The sequence below is a fragment of the Balaenoptera musculus genome, chromosome 5 (assembly GCF_009873245.2).
Source record: "Balaenoptera musculus isolate JJ_BM4_2016_0621 chromosome 5, mBalMus1.pri.v3, whole genome shotgun sequence".
Lineage (NCBI taxonomy): Eukaryota > Metazoa > Chordata > Mammalia > Artiodactyla > Balaenopteridae > Balaenoptera > Balaenoptera musculus.
In genome coordinates, this window is record NC_045789.1 from 87,381,255 (window position 1) to 87,401,953 (window position 20,699).

At 35.2% G+C, this 20,699-nt stretch overlaps 1 protein-coding gene across 4 annotated transcripts in view; it reads right to left on the minus strand.

The window, feature by feature from the left end:
• Positions 1 to 20,699, minus strand: part of TBC1D19 (TBC1 domain family member 19) — a 161,836-nt gene that overhangs the window by 9,087 nt on the left and 132,050 nt on the right. For all 4 annotated transcript variants that reach the window (XM_036852005.1, XM_036852007.1, XM_036852006.1 and 1 more), the window contains 3 exons: positions 10,811 to 10,843; positions 7,218 to 7,327; positions 5,052 to 5,143 (listed from right to left, as the gene is read on the minus strand). In XM_036852005.1, the coding sequence (XP_036707900.1) occupies positions 5,052 to 5,143; positions 7,218 to 7,327; positions 10,811 to 10,843 (235 nt within the window). The remainder of the gene's footprint in view (positions 1 to 5,051; positions 5,144 to 7,217; positions 7,328 to 10,810; positions 10,844 to 20,699) is intronic.

The window sequence follows — 20,699 nt, forward strand, 5'->3', positions numbered from 1 at the left end:
TTTGTTAAAATTGTTATATACATAAATACCCGTACTTTTTCTTAAAAGAGAAAATGGGATTGAGAGATTGCCTTTGTTGGTGTCATATTAATTTTCTTAAGACTGAAAAAGGACCCCCAAGTTTCAGAAATTCCTCAATACTAGATAACTATTGTTCTAATATAACAAAGTACATGTAGGCAGTAGTATTGATAAATCAAGATTTTTGTTTGGTTTTAGAATATCTGTTTATAGATGCCAAAGAAACTTTTAGCCACCGATTATTTTAAATTTAAATAATTCACTAACTTTTAAGTCTAAATTATTAACTTCAACTAGTTTCATTTTACTGGATCTCTCAGTGTCTTATTAGAACAACAGCACCACACATCATGCCTCCTGCTCCCTAGTATATAGATTCAATTTCTTAGAAATAAAGTTTATTGAGGTATAATTTATGTATAGTAGAATTAGCCCTTATTAATGCACAATTCTGAGTTTTGTTAAGAACCAAATGGAAATTTTAGAACTGATAAATACAAAAACAACAAAAACAATAACAACAACAAGAAAACAACCCTCACTGGATGGATCCAACAGCAAAATGGAAATAACCATTGAGAGAGCCAGTGAATTTAAATATAAATCAATAGAAAGTGTCCAATCTGAACTACAGAGTAAAAAGGATTGAAAACAAAATGAACAGAGCTTCAGGAAGCTGTGAGATAAGACTAAAAGTTTTAATATTTGTGTCCCAGAAGAAAAGGATAATGAGTGTGGTGCAGAAAAAAATATTTGAAGAAATAATGGTTGAAAACTTCCTAAATTTGGCAAAAGAAATAAGCCTCAAATTCAAGATGTTAAGCAAACCCTAAACAGGATAAACCCAAGAAATCCATGTCCAGATACATCATAATCAAACTGCTAAGATCTAAAGACAAAGATCTTGACAGCAGCCACAGAAAAACAATAATTGATATTATTTCTTCCTGACATGTTTTGTAGAATTTGCCCATGAAACCCTCCAGGCCTGGAGTTTATTTGAAAGTAGAAGGTGATAAATTAAAGATGTATACTGTAAATCCTAGGGCACTGTTATAGACTGAATGCTTGTGTCCCCACTCCCACCCCCAAATTCATATATTGAAATTACCCCCAATGTGATGGTATTAGGAAAGAGGTGTGTGGCCTTTGGAAGTTAATTAGGATTAGATAAAGTTATGAAGGTAGGTCCTCATGTTTGGGATTAGTGCCTTCATAAGAGTCATGTGAGAGCTTCTTTTTCCTCTCTGCTCTCCATCATGTGAGGATACAATGAGAAGCAGTCTGCAACTTAGAAGAAGGTCCTCTCTGGAACTCAACCATTCTAGCAACCTGATCTTAGACTTCCAGTCTCCAAAACTGTGAGAAATAAATTTCTGTTCTTTATAAGCCATACAGTTTACGGTAATTTGTTATAGCAGACTGAACTAAGACAGACACTTATCAAAAAATATTTTTAGAAAGGTATAAATAATAAACCAATACTGGAGATAAAATGGAGTGAAAAATTATTCAATTCAAAAGTAGGCAGGAGGGGAACTTCCCTGGTGGTCCAGTGGTAAAGAATCCACCTTACAATGCACGGGACACAGGTTTGATCCCTGGTCAAGGAACTAAGATCCCACATGCTGTGGGGCAACTAAGTCCACGTGCTACAACTACTGAGCTCATGCGCCTCAACTAGAGCCCACGTGCCACAAACTACAGAGCCCACATGCTCTGGAACCTGCGTGCCACAACTACAGAGCCCACCTGCCCTGGAGCCTGCGCGCCACAACTAGAGAAGAGAAAACCCACACGCCACGACTAGAGAGAAGCCTGCATGCTGCAACGAAAGATCCTGTATGCCTTGACGAAGATCCCGTGTGCCGCAACTAAGACCCAATGCAGCCAAAAATAAATAAAATAAATAAATAAATAATAAATAAAATAAAAACAAACAAACAAAAGTAGGCAGGAGGGACTTCCTTGGTGGTCTAGTAGTTGAGAATCCGCCTTTCAATGTAGGGGACGTGGGTTTGATCCCTGGTCGGGGAGCTAAGATCTCACATGCCACGGGGCAACTAAATCCCCACGCCACAACTAGAGAGAAGCCTGCATGCTGCAATGAAAGATCCCATGCGCCACAACTAAGACCCAATGTGGCCAAAAATAAATAAATAAATAAAAAAAAAAAAAGTAGGCAGGAAAAGAGGAAAAAAAGAATAAAGAGCACATGGCACAAACAAAAAAATGTCTATCAAGATAGTAAATAATATCAATTGATATTATTTTAATACAATAATATCAATTACATTAAAGGTAAATGGAATAAACACACCAATTAAAAGACAAACTGCCACACTGAAAGAACCAAATATACTTTTGACAAGAAAGCCACCTGAAAAGTAAAGACATTGATAATCAATACATTAAAAGTAAAAAGACAGAAAAGAATACACTATACAAATTGTAATAAAAAGAAAGCTGGAATGGCTATATCAGACATAGTAGATTTATTGCTAGGAAAAGACATTAAATAATGATAAAAAGATCAATTCTCCTAAAAACAGAGTCAACTACATGAAGTAAAAATATATATAGCAATGCAGAAATAAAAAGACAAATTCACAATTATAATTGGAGACTCTAACACTTCTTTCTCAATAATCAATAGAAAAAGTAGACAGAAAATTAACAAGTGTATAGAAGTCTTGAACATTATCAACAAACTTGACTTGATTACCACTTACAGAACATTCTGCTCAACACTAGCAGCATACGAATTCTTTTCAAGTGTACATGGAAGATTCATAAAGAGATCATATTCTGGGTCATAAAACAAACTGCAACACATTTAAAAGAACTAAAATCTTATGAAGCACATTGTCTAACTGTAACAGAATTAGAATAGAAATCAATAACAGAAAGATATAATATCTTTCCAAATATTTAGAAATTAAACAATGCAGTTTTATATAAACTATGGTCAAAGAGGAAGTCACAAGAGAAATTAAGAAACATTTTGAATTGAATGAAAGTGAAAACATAACACATCAAAATTTGTTGAGTGGAGGTAAAGCAGTGCTTTGAGGGCAATTTATAACATTATTGCTTATATTAGAAAAGAAGAAATGTCTCAAGTTAATTATCTAAACCTCATCTTAAACAAGTAGAAAGACAAGACCAAAACAAAACTAAAGCAAGCATACAGAAGGAAATAACAAATAAAAGAGCATAACTCAATGAAACTGAAAATAGAAAAACAAAATCAATGAAACCAAAAACTGATTCTTTCAAAGAAGAATAAAATTAATAAACCTCTGGCCAGAATAATCAAGAAAGAGAAACAAGATACAAATATCAATCTCAGGAATGAGAGAGGTAATGTCACTCTGATTCTATAGATATTAAAAGGCTAATTAAGAATTATTATGGAATATTATGAATAATTTATGTCCATAAATATGATAACTTAGATAAAATGCACTAAGTAGTCAAGAAGAAGGAGATATCCTGAAGAGTCCTATATCTAGTAAAAAAATTAAATTCTAAATTAAAAACCTTCCCATAGCATTAGTTTTAATTCATGAAAGCCTTTTAATAATTGATTTCTAGCCCGATAATTAAATTTTTATATTTTCTCTTGCATCAGAATTTTAATGTTTATCATAATTCACTGAAATAAATTTGTTCCTTTTAATGATTAAAGTGTATAAATAGACTAGAAAAAACTCAGGATTTTAGTTTCTAGCAATAAACTAAATGTCTTCACTCTAGTAAGGAAAAGCATAGTTATATTCAAATATTCATTTCACGGTAGTAAAATAAAGGTCAGTTTACCACAAGAAAAAATGACTTGTATGTAATATAAAATATTTCTGCCATATTCTTGTTTTATAATATTAATTATTAATGAAATCCTGTTTTTTAATGTCTACAAAGAAAGAGTGTCACCTAGGTGTTATCAACGGATGATATGAGGTGTTGTTTTATAAATGGCATTTCTAAGATCTAAAATGTCTGAAATTCGATGGTGATTTTAGAATGGAGATATATATGTATATATATATACATATATATATCAATATATACACATATACATATTCAATCTTTAAACAATTCCATAGGTAGGAATGAGGTAGGAATTCTCTTGATTTTAAAGATGAATAAATTAAATTATCTTGATTTAATGAAAGAAATTGAGGCTTAGGTAAATTAGATAACTTTATCAGGATTATATAGTTTAGTAGAGATAGAATTTGAATCTGGGTCTGTCTCTTAAACCCACCCACCCACTCATCCATCCATCTATCCATCCATCGGCTATGGATTCTATTTCCCGTTAACTACTTTTGTGGTCTCAAAGAGTTAGTGCTCCTTTCAAATATGCCCTTATATAGGAGAAAATGGTTACACAGAAAGGAAGCCAGTAACAAAACACTGATAAATCATTTGGAAATTTCTGTTGCCTTAAGACACTGTTAATTAAAAAAGAGAAAAGAGAACCAATAATAATGAGGTCCACAGGTACCCTATATATTCACTGATAACTCATACTGAGATAAATGAACAAAAATTCAAGCTTTTAGAAGAAAAAAATCACAGTGTACAACCATTGGTAAATAATCAATCTAGATTCCTTTAATGAAAGCCAGCAAACTTTAACCTTTCTGTCTTTCATAAGTTGTTTTCTGATAAGTTTGGCCTAAACTGACTTAATTTTAGTATTATCACATTTCTCAGGTAGTATTTGTTTCCACAAATTTTTGCCTCAGTTTGGCCAACACCTTTCAGTATGAATAGAAATTAGTTCTTTTGGTGATTCTTGTACCAAGCACAAAAATCCAAGCAAATAAGAATTTATTAGGATTTTGGTAAGTCTCAAGAATTTCTGGCACAATGTTGAGTTATAATTTACTACTTGATAATTGTTGTTTTATTGGGGAAACGGTTAGTTTAATGTCTCTGGAAAATTACTGTATCTTTGATGATGAAAAAGAGCCTTCTGATATCAATTTATTCTTCAATTAGGAGAGAAAAATACTCACGGTTGAGCCCCAATTTCTCGTAGATGATAAAAGAGTTGGGGGAGATAAGTTTGAAGAAGAGTTTCAAACAGCAGACAGAGTGACACAATACCCTGGATACAATAATAAATCACAAGAGAAATGCATAATTTAGTATTTAAAAATGAACTCTGCCATTAAATTATTCAAATGGAAATGAGAAAAAGATTATCAATATAAATATTTTTTCCTTTTTAACAACGATAGGCTCCCCACATAACCTGGCATGTAGTAATGTTAGGAATTCAAGGAAAACGTCATTTTATAGAAAAACCTGCTACTCTGTAAGTCATATAGTATCACGTAGGCCCAGCAAAATTAGTTTTTTCTGGATGCATTCCAGTTTCCAGGTATTTCTCTGGTGCTATAGCCACACCCTTCACTTTCTCCTCCATATGTCCCTTCCCTTCCAGCTGTCTCATCCATCAGGGAAAATATTTCCTGCTTTTTTAACTCTTTCATTGAAATCCATCCCCAGGGAAAGACTAACTGTTTGAAATTTGCACCAGGAAGTTATCAAACAAGAATGTTTGATTACTTAGTATAAGGATAACTTTTTTAAAAACTGAAATCCACTTTTTTAAAAGGGCATTATCTGTAGAGTACAAAGTAGATGGTTTTTCAAGTGCATTTATTACTTGACAGCTCTGAATAAAGTCTTTCTTGCAGCTCAGCATTCCTCAGGGTTGATCTTTGTAAGGAAGTTCTAATCCTCTTTTTGAATTTCTAAAGAAATAAGGCTGTCATGGTTCCAAATAGTTAAGTCTGGCTGCAAGCCAGAAAAGATGACTGCCTGTAAGTCTTTATTTCACTGAATAAAGAACGGGCAGAGGCAGGGCTGTCCCAATCAATCAGCTGAAAAAGGACACCTTAGGGTCAGCGCGGATATACAGAAGGCATATCCAGAGTTGCTCAGTGGCAAGCATCAGCGGTCTGCACAGGGAAAACATCACGGGTATCTACTGGGCAGCCAGTTAAAAACATTTTTTTGAAACTCTGAAGCATAAAATGGTACAGAATATGCGAGTAAGAAATCTGAGGCTAAGGATGAGTTCTAAGAAAAAAGAATTATTAATATATTCTTGGTTATTCTAGATTAAATATGCATGCAATATAGGCACTAAATCAAGTTGTCTCAGAGAGAAGAAACCCAAGATAATTGGTGGTACTTCATTTGCTCATCTGTGACATCCTGGGTTTCTGTTATTTGCCCGCTCTCACTAGCAATGTATGAGAGCAGCACTGGAGACAGGAAGGCTGAATAGGGATACACAGGAATGGCGCGGGGAGGATAATGAGCTGCAGTTTAGTTGGGTGGCAGTGACAGTTTCCTCTTTTGGGAAACTTGGTAGCCCTGACACATTCCAATTTTTAATGTTTTTTCTGGAGAGTCAGTCAAGTTACCCACAAGCAGACCAAAGCAGGCTCAAAGACAGAAAAAGTATAACTGAAATAAAATAAACACTGCTTTTACTCAGGCTAAGGAGGGTGGGGGTGGGGGAAGGAAGATATGATAAAGGACTGGACAAAATAAAACAGATACAAATACTCAACTCCCAGTATGCTTCTCTTTGAATTTCATGTTAAGGCCAGGGAGCCATCTATTGAATAAACACAAAGGAGATATCTAGTTTGATAACTGATAATTAGCCAAATTGAAAAATAAGGGACAAATAGATGTTTATTTTTCATTAACAAAGAAAAGAGGATGATGATGATGATAATCGTAACGACAAAAATAAAAACAGCAGCCATCTATTTACTGAACATCTGCCACGAGCCAGGTGCTACCCAGGTGCTTTGTACACTGCTCTACAGCACCACAGAAACTCATTATTAACTCTGAAATGAGTTTCAGAGATGAGGAAACCAGCATTCAAAGAAGTTAGCCACCTTTGTCAAAGAAAACAATACAGACATTGCTATGTTTTTTCTTTCAACATATAAAAGATAATTTAAATGCAATTGATAAAAGGTTTTTTCCTCTCTAATTATTACTAAAACTATTTAAATATCAATTTCTTCTTCTCTTTCATTTATTCTATAGAAAAGTGTTGCTTGACCTCACAAATTAACATTTGTTTTTCTTAAGGAAAGAAAAAACAGATTAGAGTCTGGTTTGATCCATTTTTTTTTTAATGAACTTACAGAAGGATGAGAAGAGATGGAATGAAGTCTGAAGAAAAAACGCACATACATCTCACGGAATATCTGATACAATTTGGAAGGTTCATGGTACAGAAAACAAAGTGGTGCAACTGAAAGAACAAAAAAATTAATTAATAATATTGCAGAACTACTAAAATTTAAAAAATAAGTTCACAAAACATGAAAGAATATTTTCTAGTAATAATATTCATTCATAGAAAAGTTTAGAATCATATATATATTCTTTTTTCATGTTGAAAAGGGAATATATGCACACGTAAAAAACTGAGTCATTAAAAATTAAAAAGAAGGAAGTAAATTATAAAATATTATAATCTCAACAGTAGAATAAGAATGACACAATGGAACTATATAGGGATATTGAAAATTCAAAGTAACTTTTAAAAACTACATAAAGTCAAGTCTCTCTTTTTTTCAATTGCAATAATAAGAAAGTGACAATCAGGTAATTCATTTTTACTTTGTCCCACAAAGGATCTTTTGAAATTTTTAATTTTTGAAGTCAGGTAAGTAAAATATAAGATGATTTACGACTAGCTTTTAGAATGATGGTCTTCAACTAACTGAATTTGAAAATTAAAATTTTGATTAACAGTTTAGGCTATTGGTCTATATTGGCATATCAATATGTATCTAGACAGTTTTCATAGGTTTAAAATAAAACAACTCTAAGAATTATTTCTCTAATGAATTTGAATTAAGTTTTCTTTTGTACCCAGTTCATGGCAATTAAGCACAGGTGGGTCAACTCAACCAGACAGCTCATAGCTGACTGTCAGAAAGTCAGATTTTAAAATCAGATGCTGACCTGACAGTCTGATTATTCTGTACTTGCGAATGTGGTCATGCTTTTCATCCTTTCAAGACTCAAGAATTTTAGGCAGCATAAATACACTTATAATGCAGATATATAAAACTGCATTACCTAAATATTAATTTTAATAAAAGTGACTTACTTATTGGGTAATTTCATCTATGATATAGATCAGACAGGTAAGAAGGTCTTGGGCTCTATAATGTCAGTGATGCCCTGAGGGCAGTAGGCATTAAGTAAGCAGGGAAACCAATGAGCCAACTCAGCTCACTTCCTTCTGACAATGTGAAAGGAAAAAATGATAAAAAATTTTAAATTCTGACAAAACAAAAATTCGATTATCTGGGATAAATGGCGGTGCACAGTATTACTGATGAATAAATTATCAAAAACTAGCATTGCAGCTGAGAAATTTCACTTTTTGAAGGGCAAAAGAGAAACAAATCAATTTTAGGGTGGTAAATATCTAAATACATCCAAAAAAAAATTCCTTTTATATATATGTATAGGAAAAGACCTTTATGTTTTATATATATATATGTTTAAAAACTAACAGCCATGTCCTTTCACTTCAAAACTAATTTTAAAAAATTATTTTACTATCAAAATAAATTCCTACTTATTTAAATAGCCCTAACTGAGGTATTCTATATATTTAAAAAGAATAACTCACATTCTAATTGCAACAACCTAAGAAAAAGCAATGTGGCACAAATACATGGTATTATTACAAATTCAAAATGAAGGTTTGGAATTCATTTACTTTTTGTGATGATGCATATTCTCCCCTCCAACTTCTTAAGTTACTGACATTTAAAAACTTGTAATTTGAATCTAAAGATTTTAAAGATTCAGCAATCATTAATGATCATTTCCAGTGAAGGAATGAAAGAGAATTTTAAAATCAGCACTCTTCTATAAACATATATAATATAGAAAACGTTATAATCAGTTATTATTCAAGATGCCACAATTGTTGATGTTGAATTCCCTTATACAGCTATGAAATGGAAAAGTTTTAGTCCATTACATATAATATGTAAAAAATCTTCTACATGACTTTATTTTCCATTTTAAGCATCTTTCCCTATTTGGTTTTTCCATAAAAATGAATTAGCTCATCATCTTTTTAACCAATTAAGTACTGCACTATAGGAATTTATTTATGAAATCATAATATACTACACTTACAATAAAAAACTTCATTAATCTACATATGCGGGAAAGGAGAACGCCAGTTTAAATTAGAGAAAAGTTTTGAATAAATTTTTAAAAGAGGTAAGTATTATAATTTTAAAGAAATACATTAACTAAAACTAAAATGGCCTAGTACTATGTAGAGTTCCTGGGGATAAGTTGCGATTATGCTAGTATACTGGTTCTAAATAAGTGGTCGCTGCTCTAAACTATTTGTGGATTCTTAACATATTTTTCTAAAATAGTATAAACTGTATATCAAACATTTTGCATCACCTATTTCCTTAGCGAACGTTTCCCCCTTGCGTGTATAAACTTTAACCTATTAAAACGACCAGAAATGTGAATAGGCAGGAGTCAAAGATGTATTTTGTACCCTGAGAGTTGTTAGAAGATTTAAACTTTCCTGACATTATTAACTGTTCTCCAAATCGCTCAAGTACACCTTTTAAAAACTAATTACTTGAAAAATGCTTGCAGTTGGAATTATTAAAATAAAAGAATAAAAGGGTTAATAACATTTTTTATTATTAAAGGTAAAAATTTATATTCTTAACCTTTTTAGGTTTTCTATTTTAAATTCCTCACATATTTATAAAAGAGAAATATGCTGGAACCTCACTATAACATTATGTGTTACATTATGAAATTTTGGTTGCTCAAGAGAATAAAGCCAAGGGCAGCATAATGCAAAATTCCTAGGCACTTTGAATCCTTTTCATTGTATGCTGGTTTTAAAAGTTTTATATTATGTCATTCATGATGACTGTCTGATGCTGAACACTTGAGGGGTTTTTTTTACAAAGAAAAGTGTTAATTTATTGCTGATTCTTTTTACAAAAGTAAACATTAATATATATTTCTGTTTAGTCTAAAGGTTGGGGAATAGGAATAGTTGGGACAACAATCTTCAACAAGGTCATATGTAATGCTTGAAAATTTAAAAATTAAGTGGCACTTAAGGCATAGAGCATTCTTCCTCTTGCTAATCTTTGTTACGCTTCCTGCATTCCTCATTCAATGATATGTGAGGCCACAAAGGTGCACAGGGCTCTCAAACCTGCACGTGCGTTTGTCATGTGTGCCTCAGGATGACTGGATGCTTCAGTGTCGTTGTTGCTGTGCACACCAGCCAGTCTGGAGAAATCATGGACTCACACTCAGTGTTGTCCCTCCCTTTGCATTCTTTCTGACCTATTATTTTTTTTAAAGACTTAATGAGAATTAGTTTAGGAATTTAAGCAATCTCATTTTACATCTATTAGAACTAAACATCAATGTGTAGCTCAATTTCCATTGAATTAGAAAATGGTAAACCACAGAACCATTTTCCTGGTATGTTCAATTCTAATTTGACAAGCAATCACCATCTGAGCAATTATGATGCCCCTTTATTTGAAAAAATTTTTAATTGGACATATAAACAGATATCAAATCCAATGTTTAAAAATGTTCACAATAACATTGTTAAGTGTGTGGGTGATGTAATATAAAGTCTGATTTTCATGTTTAATTTTCTAAAGTGTAATAAAAACAGTGAATATTTTAAAGCCCAACTTACCATACATTGAAAATCCATGAAAAGGGATTACACCTAAAAAAATAAAAAAGTATTTCTTTTCAATTAGTATACCCACTGAATTATTAGGTAAACTTTAGAGGATTAAATCCAAAAATAGTGAGGTTTCCTATTTTTGCTTCAACTTTGTTCATGCATGTCAGAAAGACTTAGTGATGGGTCACCAACAAAACGATAGGCTTTTTAATTCCTTTAGAAAAGCAATCTAGAGGTTTTCAATATATATCCAGTTAACTTTCTATTGATAAAGTTGAAAATTAAGACTGTGAATATGTGTTACAAAAAACAGAACAAGGCAGATCACAGAACTAAGTTTAAGAACTAACTACAATGGTCTCAGAAAGTCAATAGATAAGTCCTTCTTGAAGCAACTTCATCCTGTATATTGGAGTCCCATCTGTTAAAAAATAAGTGAGCATTTCAAGGCACCTCTTGTATAGATGCATTCCCTTATAAACTTACCACAAATTACATCACAGGATGTGGTTTAGAAAAAATATTGGCAGGAATATGGTACAAATTCAGTGTAATCTTTGGCAAGAATTATACACAAGTAAAGTGCACATCCATTTAAAAGAAAACACTCGAAGCCTAACTTGGTATGCTAAACATCTTGTCACACTCTAAGTGAAAAATTAGAACTTGTACAGCTTAGGTTCAAAATGGAAGTTCTGTAATGTATACACCACCATATATCTAACACAGTACTAAATCAGGCTGCAAACACAAAAGAAAGATGAGAAGTTTACTTTTTGAAAAATAGCACAGAAATGCTTCATTCATCAGACATGTTCAGAGGCAAAAACTTAGTGTTGGCAGAGCCTTCAGAGGTCACCTAGGGTAAGTTCTAACAAATGATAGTTCAGTCTCAGTCTAAAACATCCAGCAATAGGGGGCACATTCATTCACAATACAACCAATTACAATTGAACAGGTTTAATTTGGGGGGAGGTTATTTCTCATACGGAGTGAGACTCTGGTTCCTTGTAATCCCCACTTATGTTTCCTAGGTTCTGACCACAAGGGTCACATGGAACACACCTAACTTATCTTCTATTGAAAACTTTCAGAAATACTGGAGGACATTGTTCTCTCCCCACACCCCTATAACCATCACCACCAGGTTGGGTTTTTTGTTTTGTTTTTTGTTTTTTTTGCTCTGAGACTTTAATAGTTTCTCTTTAACAGTTCCTCAGATGAAGTGGTCCTGAATACCTTCTCTATTTCTATTCTCCTTGGACAAGCTGTAGTTTACCACAGTCCTTAAAGTGAGGTGATGAAGCCTCTAAGTCTTTTCCTCCCTACACACCCCACAGCTAAAGCACAGCGTGCTTGTGCAAGCTGTTTCTGACCTAAGTAAAGGGACTGTATTCTTATCTCTCTTATTATTTCCTCTTTGGTGAACCGTTCTCCAATATGAGATAATCCTGGATTCTCATCCTGTTATCTAATGTATTCCCTCTTCTTCCTGGGTCCACATTACTGGAAGTTTGATAAATGCACTATCTATGTCCTCATCTAGAGCATTATAAAAATGTTGAACAAGACAGAGTGAGGACAGGATTGTCACTAGAGACCCTCCTTCCATACTGATAGTAATTCATTGATCAGCACCCTATTGTGGTAAGTTAAGAACACAGACCAGATGTCAGACAGACTTGGTTGGGTTCATCTAGCTCTGTTGTTTAAGAACTTTGGTGCCCTTTAGGTAAGTTCCTTAATTCCCCTAACCTTCAGTTTCTCATCTCATAAATCAGAGACAATGCTAGAACTACATAAATGATTAAATGAGATAATGACTGTAGCTCAGCCATTAATAAATAAATAATTTAGACTCAATAAAAGTTAATTATTGATATTATTATTCACAATTAGCTCATATTTCTTTGATGATCCTAGAAGTAATTTTATCAAAAAAAGTACAAGGAAAATCCAATATTATTCTGAACTAGTATGCCAGGTCAACCACCTTTAGAATTTTGTGCTGCATCACTCTTAAACTTCACAAGCTGTAATTCTCAGGATCCCACTTTTTCCCATTTTTCCCTAGTCTTCTAGAACACACACAGATTGATTCATGTTGTCCAACTGTGTCTGAATTCTGTGTTGTTTATCATTTCCCATTTATCTCTGTTTGATTAGCTACCCTGTTCTTTCAGAACCTTCCTGCTCTTCAAATGCTTCACACTCATTGCAGAACTCACTTCCCCCCTCTCTAGAAGGCTGATGCCACTGACATAAATTCTCACTTGTCTGTTCTTTACCTCAAATGTATTCACACATTTCATCTGTTTTCTCACTTCCCTTTAGGGAGGTCTTCGGAGGAAGATGTTCTTCCTTTTTCTTTTTCAGAGCTACCATCTTCACCTGTGTTCTTAATCCCTGGTTCCTTCACTTTCTCTCATAGAAGCTATGGTCAGATCTGTGGCTTGTCTATGTTTGGCCCGTGAGCTAAGAATGGATTTTACATTTTTGAAAGATTATTTTAAAAAACAACAAAGAGGAATATGTGGCAGAGACTGTTTGCGGCCAGCAAAATTTAAAATATTTACTATCTGGCCCTTTACAGAAAAGTTTGCCAACCTCTGCTTTGGAATCCTGCCCCATCAATTTTCCTCCTCACCCTTTTGTGTGCATCATTCAACAAATAGGAATTGAGCCTCGACTATGTGCCAGACACTGTTCTGAGGTCTGGAGCCTACTTTTTATTAGGGACAGGAAAGTCATGATAAAATAAGTGAATATATGTCAGACAGTGATAAGTGCCACAAAGAGAAATAATGGAGGGAAGGGGGAGAGAGAGGAAAAGGCTGGGGGAGGGAGGAGGTCTTACTGATAAAAGAGCCATTGAAGCTAAGTAGACGAGAGTCACCTGGTAAGAGGTGACCAGAGGCCCTGGGCTTCGCGTGGTGATTGCTGTGAACCGGGATAAGCTTCCTGAGGTCTATGGCCTGAAGGCGGAGAGTGGTGACATCAGCTCTCACCCCTACTAGTGGGGGAGCAGAGGCAAGGCGTGGGTAGGTCCTATCAAAGTACTCCTCTCTCCAGTCTCTCCTGTTTCACTGCAACCTTTCAGCCAAAGATATTACAAATACCCTTGCTAATAATAATGACACCAAAGAAGAGGAGGAGGGGGACTTGTCCATTTTCTTCCCTGAACCTTACTTTCCCATCAAACAAATCTCTAATCTCTCTTTCCTTGAAGCCAAGCTTAACTTTTAAAAAACTGTTCAAAGTAACTTCCTTTATTTCCACATTATATATATCCCCAGTTCCTTAAACTGGTTCCCACCCCCTCACCCCAACTCCTGATGGCTGAATCCAGGCATCTCCCCTCTGTGTGTGTCCTGGCCCCCTACCAACCGAACGTTCCTTCTCAACCTTGAGCCCACCAGGCACTGACGACGCTGTGCAGATCAGGCTCCCTGCCTCAGAAACTTCTGCTGCTCAGTTGCTGTTTTTGTTTTGTTGTCTTTTGGACTAGTTCTCTCTTCTGCATACTCCTTAAATATAGCTACTTTCCAAGACTCTGTCATACTTGTTTTCCCTCTCCTTCCACCAGTATTCTCATTGTTAACTTGTAATTCAAACAGTAAAAACCCAGTTTCCTGCGCCTCCTTCTGGACTACCTAGTTCTGTAAACAACTCCTTAACTCCCTAGGCTTCAAGGAAGAAAGCTTTGAGTCATCTTTGCTTTCTAGTCCTCCCTCAGCCCTTATACCTAAATGTGATTGTGTTCCTTTCCTGTCCCTTTAAGATAAAGAATGCTTAACTCTTCAGGATTCAGCCACAGTCTAACATCACCAGCTTCGTTTTTCTTCCCTACCCCGCAAGCACAACTCTAACCCTGCCAAACTGACTGCCAACGCTTCAGCCTCTGGGGCTTAAGGACAAGCGCTGTAGGCCATGCTCTCCTACACCTCTAGCTGTGCCCCAGGCCCACCCCTTCGAGATTTTATTTTATTTATTTATTTATTTAAAAATAAATTTATTTATTTAATTTATTTCTTTTTGGCTGCTTTGGTTCTTCGTTGCTGTGCGTGGCTTTCTCTAGTTGTGGCGATCAGGGGTTACTCTTCAGTGTGGTGCGCAGGCTTCTCATTGCAGTGGCTTCTCTTGTTGCAGAGCACGGGCTCTAGGCATGTGGGCTTCAGTAGTTGTGGCACGCGGGCTCAGTAGTTGTGGTGCACGGGCTTAGTTGCTCCACAGCATGTGGGATCTTCCCGGGCCAGGGCTCGAACCTGTGTCCCCTGCATTGGCAGGCGGATTCTTAACCACTGCGCCACCGGGAAGCCCCCTTCGAGATTTTAAACAATACTCCTCCTAGAAAGATCTCCCTGACAGCCCCTGACTCTCCACCCCCCAATCATTCATTAATCAGTACTCTTGTATCAGCTGATTTGCCCTGACTGGTTGAGGTACCCTTTCTCCTCTGTGAGCCTAGACAGCCCTGAGCAATTCTGGTTCCACTTTCCATCTGTGTACACTTAGGTAGCTTACTTAACCTGTTTCCTCATCCAGTACTGCTCTTAGACCAAGGCAGGCGGGCTTGGAGTAAGGGCCCTGCTCTGGCCCTCCTCTGACTATACCCCTCACCCAGAGTTCATGTCCCTCCTTTCAGACCACAACCCAGACACCCAAGACTGAAATTCGCAGCCCAAAGGCTCCTAGCCGGCTTCCAGGGTCTGCACAGCCTCTTAGGTGAAGCTACCTCCTTGATGGGTGCTCTCCTCAGGATGGAGAGGTGGGCAAAGGATGGTTATTTGAGGAAGATGTGAACAGAGCTTGGACCTACAGGCTAGTGGGTCCACATGCATGAAGTCTGTCCAGGTGTGGGGTAGAGTCATAGATAAGAAGTGGGTGAGGGATACCACAAGCTAGGGACTTCTGAGGAGTCTACGAATTCTGAATCTGAAACTGGCCTTCCAGACTGTTACAAAGGTATATTTTTCAAGACAAGAAAACAAAGTAGACTTTACTTATCAGTTTATTAGTCTGATTTATAACTTCTAAAAATCTAGACTTATAGTAGGTGGGCTTCCAATTGTACTCCTGCCCTGGACCCTGCAAAAATTAGGAACAGACTTTCCTTCAGCTGCAAAATGAGGACAATACCAATGAAGTTGTGAAAATTAAATAAGATGATGTATGTTACATGCCTAGCACAACGCTTGATGCAAAGTCAGTACTTAACAAATGATGTTTTCATTCTCTTATCATACAATCATTTTAGTTTTTCTCTCTTCCAATGAAATAAATTACCTGAGTATAAAAACTATTCCTTATTTATCTCTATCCCCAGAGGCAAGCTTATTGCCCCGAATATAAAAGGTACTCATTAAATGTTTGTGGAATGAATATATGCAGTCCTAGAGAATCTACCTCTACCATTTTTCAACTGTTCACTTCCTTCCTACTGCCAGGGCTGAGTTCAGGCTCTGACGAACTCTTACCTATGGTCCTGCAAGAGCCTCCTAATTAGTATCCCTTTACCAAAACTCTCTGCCCTTCAACAAACTTTTGTAATGGTTCAGGCTATCTTCTAAAAAGGTTGATGAGAGCATGAAAAAGACCTCTACATCTATCGAGGATTTTCCTCTGACCATTCATCCATCCACCAAGTATTTGCTGAGTTCCTACTCACACAATTAATCAACGTTTAAAAACCTACTCTGTAGCCTCTGGAGAGATTAAAATGAATATAACATTTTCTCTATATTTATGGAATTCACATTCTAGCCTTATAATATAGGCTAAGTGTCTACAGAGTGAAATTCAAAACCTTGACCTGATCTTAACCATTCATGATGGCAACCTGAGATATATCTACCTCCCCTTTGTCATCCTGACTCTATACCGACTGTGGTACAGTCACACTAGATTATTCATCATCACCAGAACTCATCATGCACTTTCATACTTTGGTAGCTTTGAACTTGGTAATTCTGTACCATGAATTGCTTTAATGTCTAACAAAACCTTGCTAAGGACAAGTCACACCTCAGAGAAACATACCAAATCTCTTAATCACAATTAAATGCTCATTCTTCTGCATTCTCATGGCACTTTGTTCACATTTCCATCACTATAATTTCACTGTATTTTGTGTTGTCATTAGCTGTTTAACAGATTGCTCCAGAGGACGGGAAATATGTTTTATTCATTTTTGTATGCATTTTATGATGCCACATAGTTGATAATGAATATAGTTTTGCTGAATGAATGAATGGGTAGATGGGTAAGTTAATGATGAATAGAGAAGGAACAAGAAATTTATTGGTCTCTAGGCGGGAGATCAGGATTCCACTGTGGGCTTATCAGAAACCAGCTGGGTTACCGTAGGAAAGTCATCAAACCTCCTGAGCTTCAGTAATTGGTTGTCATTAAAAGGGACTAAGATTGTCTCTGAAATATCATCTAACTCTAGAGTTCTATGTTCAACAATTATGTCTAGGGCAAATACAGAAAAATTTGTGAGACTTGAAGAAAACTGGACATATGAGAATCTTCCAATGGTTAAGATTCTTTACCAACTTAAAAGTTTTTTGCTTTCTAAAAACAAAAAGTTCAAAACCAGATTAGATACACACACTGAAAGTCAATATTCCTAATGACACTATAGCCACCAGCTCTAGTTCAATGGAATACTTAGGAGGGCCCAAAGACCATCTTTCTTCTTTAATTTCTCTCTTTGTTTATATCTTTGGTTGAGTCTCCTTTTCTTCTTGTGAACACCCATCTTTTTCTATCTTCCCTAATTTCAGCTTCATTTTATTTCCTTTATTGATTATAAACTTTTAACAAATAATTTTAAAATTCATCTTCGCCTAATCATGTTGACATGTGAAAGAAAAACTAAGACAGAAAAATAAGTTCATAAATAGAAGGCATATTTTGATATCTTACAAAAATATAAGTATACATTATATCTTTCTAAATACTAAATATCAAAGCAGGTTGCTATTATACAAAACCCCTATATTCTTACTGCAAAAACACTTTTTCCTTCCTCTATTAAGTACTGCAGAAACCTTTAAACAAGCATGTTAAAGTAGTCAGAAATGAAGACCTTACTATTATTATTTTCATCTTCTACAAATATTAATGAAAGATGTCCTAAGTATAGGAATACCTTAATCAGGACAGAGCGCTTTTCGTTAGGAAGGTTAGAGTGAATGAATTAGTGAACTGCCAAGAAGCAAAAGGGATGCATGTATTAAGATGACCCATGGTTAATCACACTTTCACCATATTTCCCCCAAGTCCTGAAATCTATAGCTGCTCTATAAGCAGCTAGGTTATAAGCTATTTGAGGCAAGGGCCACAATTCATACTGTGTATCGTCTTCAGCACCCAGCATAGTATTTTCTACAAGTGAGATGTTCAATATATGTTGTTAATGATGGAAATTCAAGCATTTATAAGTATAATCACAGCTTATAAATAAGATACTAAAGTATTAGATTCATTTATGAATAAGCAATTAACATATAGGACAGGAGGCTCTCAATAACTCAGTGTTGAAATTATAAATGGCCCACAAAGTCATACAGACATGCATTCGAGTCTTGTGTGTCTCCAGGAAAGTTACCAACACTCTCTGAGTCTCTATTTTCATTTTTGAAAATGGAGATAAATAATACTAACTTCACTGGGTTGTACTAAAGCACCAACGAGTTAACGTATTTAAAGCATACCAGTATAGTATTTAGTACACAGCAGATGCTCACTAACTAGAGCTATTTTATGCTCTCAGAAGGGAGAGTACCACATTTAAGTATCAGCTTAAACCTAAGGAAAAAAAAATTTTGTCAGTATTAAATAAAGGTTCACTTCTGCTTAATCAAGATTAACCAGGGCTTAAGATTCCAGAAGAGGGTACATAGTTTGCTGTGTTGAAGAAGGACAAAGTCAGATTCTGGCAAACAAAAGTAGGAGGCATAAGAAGCAGTGAATTCATTAACACTCTAGGGCACATACCACCTAAAACATTTCTTTGATCTCAGAGGCTGTCATGTTCTTGACCAGTTTTTCAAAATCCTTTCCTTTCCCTCTCACCACTTCAGTCTTTCAAGGGTCAAGTTTCATCCCTGGCCTTCATCCAAGAGTGTACTTTTAACAGGCATTGGGATGCTTGGGACACCATCGCTAATCTGGCCTCAGAGTTCTACAAGTCTGCTATGAGTAATTATTTTAAGATCTTAGCCTACCTCTATCTAACTGAAGAAAGTCTAAAATATTAACTGCCTACTCCATTCAACAGAAATAACTTTATAAAGTAATGATTTAATGGACCTTTGACATAGTCCAGAATGGTAAACATCATCAACAAAAATAAATCTTGAACTAGATGAGATATAAATAGTAAATATGACTCAGAAAACACCTCAAATATTAACAAGCTTTGCACTTACTAAATATTTTCCCTTCATTTCCTCACTGTCTCTATTAATACTTAGTGTTTATAGTTGTACCATAACTCTCATATCTGATTCACTTTAACATCATTCCAGGTGAAAGCAAATTTTTACATTCTTTCATTTGGGATTACTTAGTACAGTTTATTTAATTCAATGTTGAAATAATCATTTCCTCTGTTTATTCTCATTTCACATGTAGCCTACAGGTCAGTAAACATAGGGATTAGGACAATGGTCAAATTGTTTTCTAGCTATTTCTGCTATCTTTCTGAATTGGAACTTCAGAATATGACTTTGTTACTTTATTTTAGTAGTTAAAAGTTCCCAAAACATCAGAACATAACCATGTTTAAATATCAATCTAGAAATGATACTTTAAATAATTAGTTTTTCAATTTATGTCCAAAGTTACACATGAAATGAATTTTGGATTATGAGATGTTTTAAATTTATTTAATTAATTTAGATAACAAAGTACACTGCTATTTATCAACCTGACACTTGCAGGCAGATTTAAAATGATATATTTTTGTTATTTCTTCCAAGAGCCTTTCCTAATCTTTGTTGTGAGGCGTTGTCCTGCACACTGTAGGATGTTTAGCAGCAACCCTGGCCTTTAACCAGGAGATACTGGTAGTATATCCCTCCCCTCTGACAACCAGAATGTCTTCAGACATTGCCAAATGTCCCTGGAGGGTAAGGGGACGGAATTGCCCTTACTGGAGAACCACTGCTCTGGAGTCCTAACACTCCTCTCCTTAATGTTCACTAGCAATTACTTATTTTGTCTTGTAGGAAACAAATGGTATTAGCAAATTATGATGTTTGTTTATTTTAAGTCTCAGTCAGATCTATGTATATTTTTCCTATAAGTCTCACCTCCTTGCTTCTATTCTTATTCCTCTATATTCTTCTACATTCATTCCCTCATTCCTTAGCTCACTCATTCAATAATGTTTCCTGATCAGTGACTTTATGCCATGCATGATTCTAGATGCTAGATAATGTTGGTCATCAAAACTATTAAGGTCCTTATTCTCTTGGAGCTTATACTTTTATTCTACATAGCAGTCAGGATGATCTTTTAAAAATATTCATCAGGAACTGGAGGAGAGATGTCACTGAGAAGAGTGAAGTAGAAAACTCTAAAACTCCATCCCTCCGCTATAGCAATGGTTAAACTGGCTAGAACTGTTAGAATCAACTTTTTTGAATTCTGGAATCTAATAAAAAACTTCCAACAACCAAGGAAATACTTAATAAAGAAAGATGCTACTGAATTTTGGAAAGAGAAGATTGTGATATTTTAATTTACCCACCTACTACCCCCCACTCTCTAGTTTGGTGGCTTATAAAGACAACTGTCCACATTCCTGGTGCAGCTTTCTCATGCCAGAGGGGGCAATATAGATCTTGAATCAAAAAATTGAGGTTGTGTGTTTTGACCTGTC